Source organism: Cydia strobilella, chromosome Z (assembly GCF_947568885.1).
Source record: "Cydia strobilella chromosome Z, ilCydStro3.1, whole genome shotgun sequence".
Taxonomy (NCBI): Eukaryota; Metazoa; Arthropoda; class Insecta; order Lepidoptera; family Tortricidae; genus Cydia; species Cydia strobilella.
The window spans coordinates 13310923-13325235 of NC_086068.1; the positions used below are offsets into that span (position 1 = coordinate 13310923).

The 14313-nt window shown below is 39.5% G+C and overlaps 1 protein-coding gene across 1 annotated transcript in view; it reads left to right on the forward strand.

Annotated features, from left to right (window-relative positions):
- Window positions 1-1765: 1765 nt before the first annotated feature.
- Window positions 1766-14313, forward strand: part of LOC134754460 (dynein axonemal heavy chain 6) — a 123526-nt gene continuing 110978 nt past the window's right edge. Inside the window, exons 1-8 of the mRNA XM_063690794.1 lie at window positions 1766-1872; window positions 6265-6349; window positions 6443-6536; window positions 6802-7012; window positions 8376-8517; window positions 8838-9077; window positions 10426-10643; window positions 12997-13180. Of these exons, the coding sequence (XP_063546864.1) occupies window positions 1766-1872; window positions 6265-6349; window positions 6443-6536; window positions 6802-7012; window positions 8376-8517; window positions 8838-9077; window positions 10426-10643; window positions 12997-13180 (1281 nt within the window). The remainder of the gene's footprint in view (window positions 1873-6264; window positions 6350-6442; window positions 6537-6801; window positions 7013-8375; window positions 8518-8837; window positions 9078-10425; window positions 10644-12996; window positions 13181-14313) is intronic.

Here is a 14313-nt window from a genome sequence, read left to right on the forward strand (position 1 = left end):
AAGGCCTCATCTCACGAGCACTTTTCAACGCGCGTTAAAAAAGCGTTTGAATGACACAAATGGAAACATGTGTATTTATTCACACGATGGCGGTAGCGCTTTTTATCAAGCGTTGTTGGATTTTCAAGTTTAGGCCTTGGTCTTTAAATCGAATTTAGCGTGCGGGCAGATTGAAGCGCTTTTTTAACGCGCGTTGAAAAAACGCTCGTGAATATGAGGCCTAAAGCGGCTAACACATTACCGCACCGCACCAAGGTCATTGTGCGACGGTGTGTTACGCTTTAAGAACAGCATTAAGGCCTGTCCAGACGAGGACAATTTTTCGCCAATCTGTTTTAAATTATCCTATCAAATCAGGCCGTGCGGAGTCAAACGCAAGACAAACGCCAATTTGGCCACTTTCACTAATTTTAAATTTATTGTGATATTTGAGCGCACTAAATTAAAAAAAATGCCTCAAACGCGAATACTATCGTCACAAATTGGTTTTATCGGCAATATCGGTCATAATCGGCGGTCGAATTCGGCGAACCAAATTGGCGGTTGAGTCCGCACGACCTGATTTGATCGGACAATTTAATCAGTGAAAAGTTGTCCTCGTCTGGACAGGCCTTTATTCGAGTTGCATCTCTTTTCTTTATATGAAAAACGAATTTATGCAACCAGATCACTCAGTTTACATCGAAATGAATAGAATAGCACCCAAAAGAAAGGGATGAGTAGAGTTAAACCAAGAAAAGTCTGCAACTATTTTGATAGCATACGCAGTGCAAGTGTTATTTATACGTCATTATTTCATATAAGATTGACGTTTAAAATAACACTTGCAGTGCGTGTGCTATCAAAATCGTTGCAGATTTGTCTTGGTCTGACTCTAGTACTACTCTTTGCTACTGACTGACAAGTTATGTTTGCCAGACTATATATATATATATATATATATTTGCGCAGGATATTTGTATAAAGTATCTGGCCTTCATCTTTCTGACCTCCTCCTCTCACATCCCTCTGAAGCATATTATAAATATAATACTCACTAATATCGATTCCCTCTGAAGAATATGGGCCGTGTGTGGCCGTGTGCGTTGGAGGGTCTGCCATCTTGTGACCTGGATCGGAAACATAAACTGTACATTGACACTTCACGACATAGCAAGTGCTGCCCTCTACAAGCTCTATTTGCATTGTGGGCTATTGGCTACAGGACTACATTGTAAGCCACACACAACACACATTGTGACATTTACACTTTGCGCAAATAAACAGGGGACTCCTGTGCTGCCCCTTATCCCTGATAGTCAGCTCATAGTTCATCTACGTTCCCCTAAAGGACTCTCCACACTCATGCGCGAATTACGGCGCGAAGCCGCGGACGCGAGTGTGGAGTCTAGTTCGCTATTCAGCGAAATCGACTCCACACTCGCGTTCGCGGCTTCGAGCCGCGTAGCAGCAGAGAAGAACCGGAAGATGAACCATACCATAAACAATATTGGACACAAATCGCAAAATTCAAACATTGTTTTGAAGTTTCACTCCTCGTACCACCTCGTACATCGATTTTATGACAAGTACGCGGTTGCTATTTGCAACTCGTAAACAACTGAAATATTATATTTTGTTAGTTATTGATCTCGTCTAAAGAAAACGAGTTTTAGAAATAATGCGCTGAAAGGCTTTTTTTTGTACACGCATTATTTCGATTAAACACGTATTTAGTTGTTAGTTTTAATAGCTAGGACGCTGCCGTTTATGTTATAAATAAAATATGTTGGACGGAGATGGAAAACGTTCAATACATACAAATGTAACAACTTTACCCGCTATTGAAACTATACAAAGGAATGTTCGCCGAGCTCCCACAATGTATACAAGGTATATTTTGTCAACGTAACTGTTACTCACTGTTACTTATTTTGTCAGCGTAATTTATTTATTAGACTAAATAGACTTACTTATGGTAAGTGCTATAAAATAATGTATTTTTCTACTCGTCAACTGTAATGATTGAATTAAGATTTCGTTTACCAAACCGTAATTATTACGTACTTTTCATGTATGGGCTCCCAACTGAACTATAATATTCATTTCGAAACGGTTTAGTCAATAATGAAATTGACCAATTACAGCACAGCTCGCCGCGGTCATGAGGGCGAAACAAAACGATAGCTCAAATGAATTATTTATTTTAGGTTTTATAGCTATAGTAGAAACAATTGTTTCATAAGTCAGAAACGCTCATGTGACACCCTTACCTATATCATTCTACTAGTTTAAAGTATTATTTTTATGGACTCGTAGAAAAAGTATTGTATACCTACATAGGTAATCAAGCTTTTCAATCTCGTACCCAACAAGGCCACTCAGCAAGCTTCGTGGCCTTAACACGGTACAGTTGCCGTCAGATAATCGCAGCGGCCAAGGTGCTTACAAATATCTGAGCACGCACTCTAACGCCTTGACAATAGAGGCGTGTTCAGATATTTGTGAGCACCTTACACCTTGGCCGCTCAGATATATCTGATGGCGACTGTTCTCGACTGAAAAGCTCATCATTATATCAAGATTGTATAAGTAAGTACCTACCTACTTAAATACGTGGTCTTGCGGTAGTTTAAGGGCCCCAAGGGCCTATTGCGAAAATCAAGGTTTCTTTATCTGCCTCACTATCTCTCGAATGTTTGCACAGATAAAGACACTTCGATGTTCGTTCTTCTCAGACCTTCGTCAGAGTGGCTTTAGGTATATTTAGATAATTATGGTCAAGGTTGTTATGGCCCAGTAGGTTCGTGTTCTTCTCTCACTCTCACTGAGCGTACCTAAGCGTGAGCGAGATGGATGTGGGTGCTCGGGACCGCAGATATCATGTTTTTGAATTTTATAATTTTTTGTGTTTCACTACACCATAAAACAAAGTCCCCCGCCGCGTCTGTCTATTTGTATGTATGTTTGCGATAAACTCAAAAACTATTGACAGGATTTTCATGCAGTTTTCACCTTGTGTTTCTTGAAGAGCTTATTAGATTATCCTAATTTAGTGACTAACAAGAGGGACGCCGCTATACGTGAGAAACGATAAGATGTATCTATTATCGCGTCTCACGTATAGCAGCGTCCCTCTTGTTAGTCACTAAATTGAGCAAAGTGTAATAAGCCCTTGAGGAAGGTTTAGGTGTATAATTTGTTAAGGTTTGTGGGTCGTTAGACTCGTAAAGTTAGTTAAAAAAATCGTTAAGTGAATTGTGGAATTGGTTGTTTTGGTCCAGGTTAATGCTATAATTTTTCTATAACTGATTATGACATTTATTTGTATGCATTTCGTTAATCTGACGACCACAAGTTCGACGCCCGGTTTTCACATTGTAACCGTCAGATTAAGGAACTGCGTACAAATAATCGTCAGATGTAGTAATAGCAAAATTAAAGCATTAATTTGGACTAAAATGACCAAATCCACAATCTGCTTAATTATTTGTTGAACCCCCCGCCAACCCCCCACCAACCAACTGCTCAACATAGACGGCTAAAAGTGGTAAGGGTAGACTCCACGGGGTAGCAATATTATCACTCATATCTTAATCTGGCGCGCTCGAGTAACTACAAAAATCCCCTCTTGGGCTCCCCGACCATAATGTGTACAAATGGTAACCCTTCAGATGGCATTTGCAGTTTTAGAATTGTTTAGTTGGAATTTAATTTTTTTGTCAGTGAATTATATTTCAAATAGATAATACTTAATTACAAAATACAGTAAATACAGTACAAAGCGGCCCCCTTTTTTAAATATCTATCGTTAAATCGGTTCATAAGGCTAGTTATACACTATAATTATTTTCAAGTAAAGATGTATATTATATACGCGATAAAAAAAAAAAAGTTTTTTTTTTTTTTTTTTTTATCGCGTATATAATATATATCTTTATCTATCGTTAAATTGAAATAATCACAATTATTTACCAGTGGCGCTAGTGAGCACGTTGATGGGCTCCGCTAACTTTTCCTCTTAAGGGACGGTGGAAATGGAAACGGTAGGTATATATTTTTTTTTACTGTCCGTTAAGTGTTCGCACTGTTCGCAGCCTAGGTGTAAGGCGTGCGACTTTCAAACCGGAGATATCATGGGTTCGAACCTCGGTTCGTACGAGTATCTCGGATATATATGTACGAAATACCATTTGATAATTTACAAGTCGCTTTAAGATGAAGACAAACATCGCAGGGTTCATAGGCAAGGTCACTACCCACTAGGCCAGACAGGTCGTCAATAGTAGATTGTGTCACAAGGGAGCAAAATGACATGTTTACGGCGAGGGCGTACAATTGAATCCTAAACGAAGCGAAGGATTCTATAATAGAATCCTGAGCATAGCGAGGGATTCTAACATAGAATCCTGAGCGTAGTGTGGGATTCAAGTGTTAACGCCCAAGGTGAAAATAATTTTGCTACCATGTGACACATACTGCTTTTCACATCACCTATAAGGAAATTACATACATATATTAGGTTTCAAAACATTGTTATTTTAAGCAAAGATCGATACGGACAAAGTGCCGAAAATATGTATACACGACCTTAGTATAGGAACATACTTCTGGCACTTTGTCCGTAATGATATTTTCAGACGTGACTGTACTGACAAATTGAAAGTACCTTCAACTCATAATTATGTACCTAATATCTTCTCAAAGACAGCAGCAAACACCTAAATTGATACAATGAAAATCAAGTACATTAGTGATATCACTCCTCATATAGGTACTTACCCTCTGACCTTAGACAAAGGAAATACTTCTCAATTAGCCTCATGCATGAAGTTTATATTTGAACGAAATATGTTTTATTCGAATGTTTGTTACCGTTATATCATGTTACAAATGCATTTCCGTTTTAAAATTACCATTTAATTACTTAAAATTATAAATAAAAAGTACAAAAATTTGCCCGCGAAAAGCTAGTGAGCGAAACGCTCGAAACGCCACGTGACGTCACGCGTTCGACAGATTAGTGTCATTAGTAGCAAACGTCAGTTGGGCCGCCTAACGTGTGACGTCATCACGCTCTGTCGAATTCGCGCCAAAAATTATGAGCGTTTCAACCGCTCAAAAATTTTCAACATTTTAAATGTTTTTTAATAAAATAATGTTAAGGTTTACAAAAGTATTTTTATCATTTCCGGTGTTCCAACGATATAAATTATGAATCCAAAAATAAAAATAAATTCATGCATGGAGCTAATTATCATTGCGGCTGGCAGCGCGGTACTGTTCAGTCCAATACAACAACGCGTTCCGGGCAGTGACGATGGGGCTGCCTGGCTACTGCAGCGCCTCGGGAATGTTCGCGGCAGCGCACACGGCGTGTTTTCATTTCATACCACTAAGCGACTGCGCGCCGCGTCCTTGGTCCAGCGGGTGCGAGCCAGCCCCAATACAGTCCTAGCGATGATCGCGTACAGACTGGACTGTCCTTACATCATGCACTGCTGTGACAGGCATGTAATTAAGACTGGGATAGGATAGGGACTTAGTTTATGCAGTGTATTTCTATTGTTTTAATTTTCAATTTTAATATCAATTTTTATTTTTATTTTTTGTGAATAATGATAAGATTAATTAAGATATTAATTTTAAGTGATAATTGTATATATTTGTTGTATAGGTAATATTTTATGACATTTGTAAAAACTGGTTTGCCTTGCAGCTTGAAATAAATGTTTTTTTTTTACACGATGGCCCAATCGCTGAGCCAGCGAGATGGCCATGCGATAGTTGAGAGCACGCATTATGGAATGGGCCACGTGTACCTATAGATGCGTACGCACCATCGTTGGCCCACTACCTTTAATGTGCGGACGAAAAACTGACACTGTGGCCATCCCATCGCCATCCCGCCGCGCCATCCGACATCACTACCATCTACACGCTGGCCCATCTTAAGGTGGGTTCCCACGGCCCGTTGTTTCACAGATCTGACCGCGCCTCAGATCGTGGGAACGGGCGCATCCATTGAGCCATCCTGTGGTCGCCTGTCGTCACCCACTCCCGACGGATAGCCGCACAGGCATCCACAGGCGTGCCTGACCTGTAATAACACGGGCCGTGGGAACCTTTAGTGGGCCAGTATGATGGCTCATCGTGTAGAGGAGCCATAAACTGCAAAGCGCCCAACATAGCTTGGACGAAGGACCGTCTGCTGCGACCAAACAAAATGAGAGGTGTATTTTCTGCACTGAGTGAAACCTGTAAATATGCATTTATATTTTTCAGAAAACCTCGTGATATACCATTTCATCTGCCACATAGAAAGTTATTGGATAAAATAGAATATGTAAAGAAAGAACCACAACCCTTGGTAATTCTTGGCGAATTGGCGCTTCATTGAATTTATACACTTCATGATATAATTGGATACTAATTACCTAATTGTTTATGGTATTGATTTCAGACTGGTTTTGCTGAAGCCCAAGAAGAAAGATTTAAGAGGGAAAGGAAACAAACCACTTTACAATTGGAACCTATCAACTTGGATGACGCTATCAGTAAGTTTAATACCTATACCTACCTAACAAAAAGTGTAACGGGCTTATTTGAAATCAGATGATATTAAGCCGTTTTACGTGCATCTTGATGCTGCAAGATACGTTTCAAGCTGACGCTCAAATTCGTTTGAAAGAAAACCATTAGGAACTTGATCGGTAATATTTTTAAAACTTCTGTCGTTGTTTGTGTGGTTTGTGTATAGGTACGACAAAAATTTCTATCAACACAAAACAATAAATACGCACCCTTTTGTTGGTTTGTTAGGTAAAAGAAAGAAATCGCTTAAAATAAAGGAAGCAGACGTTCAGGTAGATCAGGAGACAGGCAAGACCAAAGACCCTCTAAAGGTAAAACCTGTAGTCAGGTCCCAAAAGGAAGTAATCGACTATGTAAGAAGTAACCCGGAATGTGGGTTCCTATACATGATATACGCAGTTCACCCTGAAAATGTGTATTTTACACCCTACTACCTAAAGTAAGTGTATTTAATTTTGTAATAACACCATTATTGCTTTAAAATAACTTTAGCATTGTGAAAGAGTTCTGTAAGTATATCTGTATTTTACCCTGTACCCTGTTTTATACAATTAATATCACGGGTAACTCTTCCACCAAAAGTGCCCCTCTCGCTCGTGAGTGTAAATAACCTAATTTTGTTATAGTACATTTTTAGGGTTCCGCAGTCAACATGGAACCCTTATAGTTTCGCCATGTCCGTTTGTCTGTCCGACCTTGACTTGACCACTGACCGCTCGCTAGTGGAAAGCTGAGATTTAGTTTGTCTAGCTACAACCGGTACCGTACCGTCCCTACACGTATATATTTTCTTTCGATTTAACCCTATGGTGTGGGGTATCGTTGGATCGAATAGGAATGTTTTTGGAAATAATAGTGTAATAAATATTGGATATATAGAATCATGAAAACAAAAGCTTTGAAACAGACTTTCAAGAAACACTGTAGCGAACATGGTCGGATAAGCCGTTTTTAAGTTTTCGATAAAAGTCAATTCTTCATAGTAAATGGACGTAAAGTGCTGCGAAGGTTCTCCCTTTTGCTTGTTATGTACATGCCATAGCACCACTAATAGCCCCCGTTCAAGGACCTATTGTGACGGACGGGTAACTACGGTACGGAACCCTACACTGAGCATGGCCTCACATGCTTATGGCCGGTTTAAATTGACCGAGCGTTAGCAAAGGTCTCCGTTTCAGCGTGGGTAAAAATGCTGTCGTAATGTCCGGATGTTCTCCTCTACAGATCATATTTCGCATTTTTGGTAATAAAGGTTTATTTTATTTTATTATTATTTCTTAACCAGCAGGTTCGGTAGTTGTAGATGTAGATGTAGTGTAGGGACGCGGACGCCCGGCCGGAAGCAGACGAGCTGTCGGTCGCATGTCGCGGTCGCGTTCATTCAGCCCAGGCCGCGTAGCCAACATGCAAATCGCTTACGCTTCGTAGCGATCGAAACGCAACTATCACTGTCGCACTAATATGGAAGAGTGATAGAGAGACACAAAGCGTTTCGTTGTCGTAGCGATAGCGATTGTCACCTTGGCTAGGCCGGCAGTTCCCTGAAGTTGGTCGTTGGAGCTGCAAGTTACTGTCCCGGCGGCATTCCCACACTATTCTCCTTAAATCTTCTTGTTTTTCGGTTCGGTAGTTAGATAGAAAGTTTTTTTTTACATTTTTCAAGCTTACCGCTAGCGCGAGGTCTAGTTACAGCTCACAGAGCCACGAGTTTATTATTGTAATTTAAAACATATATTTTTGTTTAGTTAGAAGCTAAAAGTTTTCCCAGCGTGATCAATATTAATGGTTTAGATTTGTTTCAGCGTCGTCCCTTATGAAGAGATTGACAAAAAGAACTATCTGACGATCAGTCCTTGCGGAGTAACGCATTTCACCAACGAATTGCAGTTCACAGCTCTTCCTGCGTGGGAACAGGAGTACACTATATTCGTTCAACTTACAGACGTAAGAAAATCTGATCATATTTGACACGCAACCTTAACGTATAGTGTTTAATCATAACAGCTATCATAAGTATCATAACATATAATATAACGTAACGTGAGTATCATAATATATAACGTAATCTTTTGTTACTGGATAAATATATATATATATATTTTTTAATAATGTTTGTTTGTGGATTTTTAATAACTAATGGCGATACCGTTTGTCTAACTACTATTTTTTTTTTTTTCTGTCCGTCCTGCTCCAGCCCCTAGCTACATTTATGAAGAAGCGCCATTCCGTAATTTTTCGTGTTACTTTCAATTGTTATTTCACAGATAAAGTTTTTTCGTGTTTACCGGTATTGGAAAGCCTTTTATGTCTGGAGGAAATCGATATTGTTCAGAAAATATAATAAGACACGAAACCAACTGGCCAAGGAATTATTTACTTTAACACCGGTGCTCGGTAAAGCTCTTCTCAACATTCAGGCCATGTGCTGTGATATGTACATGAAAAGTTTCGCAGATATATCTCGCGACATGGACACTGCTTTTTTCTACTTCATGGAAGTGGAGGTAAGTACAATAAAATGTATGTAGTTATCATACGTATTGGATGTAAGTGCTCAAGGGTAACCTCGCGCCCAAATTTGGTTCCCAAGATACAGGCTCGGCCTAGTTTGGGGACCACTGTCAAGTTTTCTCTGATGTAATGTTTTTTGCCTAATTAAACCTTTTTCATTTTTAATTTTTTTTAAATGGTTTATGCACAATTTGGCCACTAGAGGGCCTCGCAAAATATGCTTTGCACACATTAAATTTTGGTCTTGCGTTGCGCTGCCACTGTACAAAGAACCCTTTAAAAGTACCTATACCGCTAACAACATTTATACCTAATTATGTGTTATGCCTATGCCACTGTTAACGAAACTAACTCGCGTAACGTTGCTAGAATATACCTTGATGTAGATGTACCCTATATAGTGTGCGCATCTACGTGACATTTTTGGATATACCCAAATAATACAGGGTGTAATTTTTTAGATGATAATATATATAATATATGTACGCGATTGTACTTATTGCTATGATCACCTTGATTGTACTCATTGCTATGATCACCTTTGACTTAGCAGTAACTTCGAAAATCCCAATAAAAATTGGTCTCCATACAATTATCGAATTTAACTTTAGGGTGGATCACCTCACCTGATCTTTTTTATGCGATTTCAAGGTTGCTTTCATAACAACACTTGCTCACAGTAATAAGTACAGTCGCGTATGTGTATATCTTGTATCACCTAAAACATTTCACTCCGTATAATCATAGAATAACTTATACTAGAGCGGTACTGTCATAGTAAATTTTGTAACCCCACTAAATTCACTGCCATCTGTCGACACACTTTAAAACTAAAAATGAAGATTTATAAAAATACGATAGAATGTATTTAAATATAGATAAATGATTTTTTTTATTTGCATTAATTATTTTTATGATTTTGACCCATGTTCTTTCACTGATATGCGTTAAAATTGTTAAATAACAAACGAAACCGTCAACGCCATCTATACGACTGTAGGCCAAAACTAGTAGCGCCCTCTGAACGAGAATCAAATTTTCTTGATTTTCGAGGCACGTTTTTTCCTTAGACTGTATCCATCTATTACGGAGTTATATTTATCTTTGGTATAATAAAATGTTCAATACTTAACCAAATAGTATTTATGGAAATCGGGAACAAAATAAATACTGAACAATAGCGGAATTTAAATTACGTATTCCTTATTAAAGTTATTAATTATAAAACCCAAGGCTACACGGTAAAAGCTACGCTGATGTAAACCTGGTAAAAGTGATCGATATAATGAAGATAAAGCTCATTTATACAATTCTTACTAATCAATCGTTACCGTTTGACAGATGCAAAGACTCGAGTATATAAGAGGGAAGCTAATAGAATTCAGAACAGTTGTATTGGACGTTTTAACCCAGGCATGTCATGCTGCTCTCTACTTGCAAGGCTTCGTATATGACGATAGGAATATACCTCCGTTCCAAATTATCAGAGGCAAACCCACAGGCGGCATGTCGTACACGGAAAAAGCGAACAAAAGGAAATATTGTGAACGACTCGCTTGGTAATAAACAGTTTTTATTTTCAGTTGGGACAAGTTTCCCTTAGGTACAGGATGAGTGCCTTTACACTATTATAAATGTCGATAGTATGAGTAGTTGCGCTTAATTTATCAAGTATGAGGGTACACCATTTCGTTTTAATTTTTCTTCTTCTTCTTCTTTGCCATGTCCCGTTATTTGGGGCCGGGCCTCCTCATTTGAAGGCGCCAGGTTTTTCTGTCCTGGGTTGCCGATATGTTAGTCTGCGCCCGCTCCATGTCTTTGGTAACGGTTGTCCACCACATGGTAAGCGGCCTCCCTTTGCCGTTCGCTTTCTCTGGGATGGCCAAGGCTTTTTTGACCGCATACCCTTCGTTACGTCTCATCACATGGCTTTCAGCCATCTTTTCTGCAATGGGAGCGACCTTGAAAGAGCCTCGTACATATGCATTTCGGACTGTGTCCAGTCTCGTCACTCCCGCTGCCCACCTAAGCATTTTCATCTCATTATTGGTGTGCATCTTCTGTTCATGTTTCTTCTTGGTCGCCTAGCACTCGGAGCCATACATTAATAAAAATATATATATAAATTAAAATAAAATTTATATTGATTAATGCCGGTCGTACTTCGGTTTTGTAGACGCGCACTTCTAGCCGTATTGGCATGCGGCTGTCACAGAGTACCCCGGTTCTTCATCTCAGCCATCCTGCATTTACTCTGTGGGTGACGACTGCGTCTATGTTGGCATCTGTCGTCAGCAATGGATCCAAGGTACTTAAAATGATCAACCTTAGGCACTGGCTGTCCTTCAATGACGATGTCTAAGCCTAAGCTTGGAATTGGCTTGTCACTGAAGCTGCATTTTAGGTATTCGGTCTGGGATCGACTGATGCGCAGACCATCGTCCTCAAGCGCTTGTCTCAATTGCTGGAGGGTGACATTTAGTTTGTTCGCGCATTTGTCGATGAGCACAATGTCGTCTGCGTAGAGCATTGTCCACGGGAGAGAAGACTGAATGTCTTTAGTGAGATAATCCATAGACAGGTTAAACAGGAATGGGATAAGTGCCGATCCCTGATGCACTCCTACCGTTACTTCAAACGGTGCGCTAAGTCCGGCTAAGCTTTTAACTTGCGTGCTGATGCGATCATACATGTCCTGTTCGGGTATTAGCTGTGACCTCATAGCCTGCCACACTAATTTGCGTGGTACCCTGTCAAAGGCTTTTTTGAGGTCTATGAACACAAGGTGTAAGTCTTCCCTATTACGCCGGTGTTTTTGCATGAGGACTCTTATGGTCTGGATCGCATCAGAAGATCATAGTTTGCATAGCATGGGCAGTTTTGAGATCGTATTTTCATAGATTTTTTTGTGCGGTGAGCTGAAAGATGTCCATATGTTTAGATTTTTCAATCGAAGAGCTGTGGCAGCCGCTTCTTTCTGTATGTATATGTGTAGTGGCAGGAGTCCTAGCATTATTTCTAGAGCCGCAGTCGGAGTAGTTCTCATACAACCCGTTGCAGCCACACATGCTAGTCTTTGTGTTTCATTTAGTTTGTCTATTACCGTGGTTAGCTGGGTGCGGGGCCACCATACAACCGTGCCGTAGTTGATCATTGACATTATTACCATTTTGTACAGCCACAATATAATGTGAGGGGCAAGTCCCCATCTCTTGCTCACCATCCTCCGGCATTGCCAAAAAGCTACTGTTGCTTTGTTCAGTTTATTGTCCAGGTGTTTGTTCCAGTTCAGTTTATCGTCCAGGATTATGCTTAGGTATTTTACATCCTTTGAAAGTGTTAGTCTTGTGCCAAAAAGTACCCAGTTTTCGTTTCTTTGTGAAGAGAATTGTGTCAGTCTTTTTTGGGTTTACCGATATGTCATTCTCCTTGCACTATTTCTCTACTATTTTCAGTGCTGTCTGTGTGAGATCGTGCAGTGTGCTTATTACTAGGCCGCTGATTAGTATTACTAAGTCATCTGCGTACCCTATAGTCATAAAGTGTTTGTTGTTTAGTTTTGTTATCAAATCGTTTACAACCAGGTTCCAGAGCAATGGTGAGAGTACACCTCCCTGGGGGCATCCTCTCATGACTAATGCCTTGAGATGTGATTTTCTGTCTTAAGGGGCCCACTGACTATCAGTCCGCCGGACGATATCGGCCTGTCAATTAGAACAAAAATTTGACAGTTCCGAACAACTGACAGGCCGATATCGTCCGGTGGACTGATAGTCAGTGAGCCCCTTAGCCTTAGCATATTCATTATCCATTAGATTATGAGCAAATTGGTTCCATGTCTATGTAATGCTTGCTGAATGCTGCTGAAATTGGTATGTTTTAAGTATAACCGACCTTGTAAAAATGTTGCAGTTTTATAATGTTAGCTGACTATATGACTAACTACATGCTGTATCGTCTAACTAAGAGATCTAATCACATGATGGCAAGTATGCTGCGAATCCATGTTGAGTTTACTCCCAGTGAAGACCGGTTAATGGGTGGCGAGGTGGATGAAGTCCTCGAAGTTATACCAAGAGTAACCAATACATGTAAGGTGTGTATACAGTGGTTGGAGAGCCGGCAGTAAAGTTTCGAACCAACGTGATACCGCGATGAGATGCACAATGGTTTCCCATAAAAGTGATGCTAAGTCCGAATTTGATATTCTGTCACGGCGGAACTTGCCGAAAGTACAAAGATAGCCACTTCCGGTGCGAAAAAGGGGGGGTCATTTAACCCATCTGATACTGCAATAATAGCTATGGCATCAGTTAGAAATTTACTGGTAGATACAGAAAAGCGAAATCTGCCAGTATGATTCCTGCCGGAAGTGCTTGGCATACGCTCTCAAAGGTGACCATCGGGACCCCTAAATTAACCCATCTGATACCAGCATGAAACCAATTCCAGTCGGTAGATATGAACCTTCTCTTCAGGAATATATAAGTCTGCCAGGGCGTTTTCTGCCGAAACACCTTGACATACGAGATTATGTAAGCAACATCCGTGGAACCCGTATTATGGAATTGTACAGATTACAGACATTTTAATTATTGCAGGCTTATGATTTATTACCTAATGCTTATATTGTATATTTTTATGTCATTAATAACATATATTTCAAATTTATTAATATACACAATATAATTTTGCATTAATTTAATACCTGCTTACGGCTTTGTAGTACAAAGTTGTACTTCTTTGTTTGCCTTATAAAGGTGCTAACAAATTAGCTACCGATATCTTTACAGTTGATAGTACTCGGCTCCTGAAGTATAGGTTTTATGATGTTATTTTGAAAAAAATGGAAAACAAATTTGCTTTGTAAAAAAACTCTGTTAAGGAGATAATTAAATGAGACCTCATTGAACAGATTCTAAAACCTCTTTTAAATATAAAACTTAATTGGCCACTTCACGTTGAGAAATCAAATGACACGTTGACAATGACATTTAAGACAAACAAGCAGTTAAATACATGATGATTATTTTTTAGATAGAATTATAGTTTACTAGCTTTTGCCCGCGACTTCGTCTGCGTGGAATTAGTAATTTGGGTACCTTAATTCTTAAACAAATCTGCTTTTTAATCTATCCTTTTTCACCCACAAAATTGGTTCACAATATACATTTCCACCCCATTTTTACACCCTTAAGGGATGATTTCGGGGATAAAAGTTATTCTATA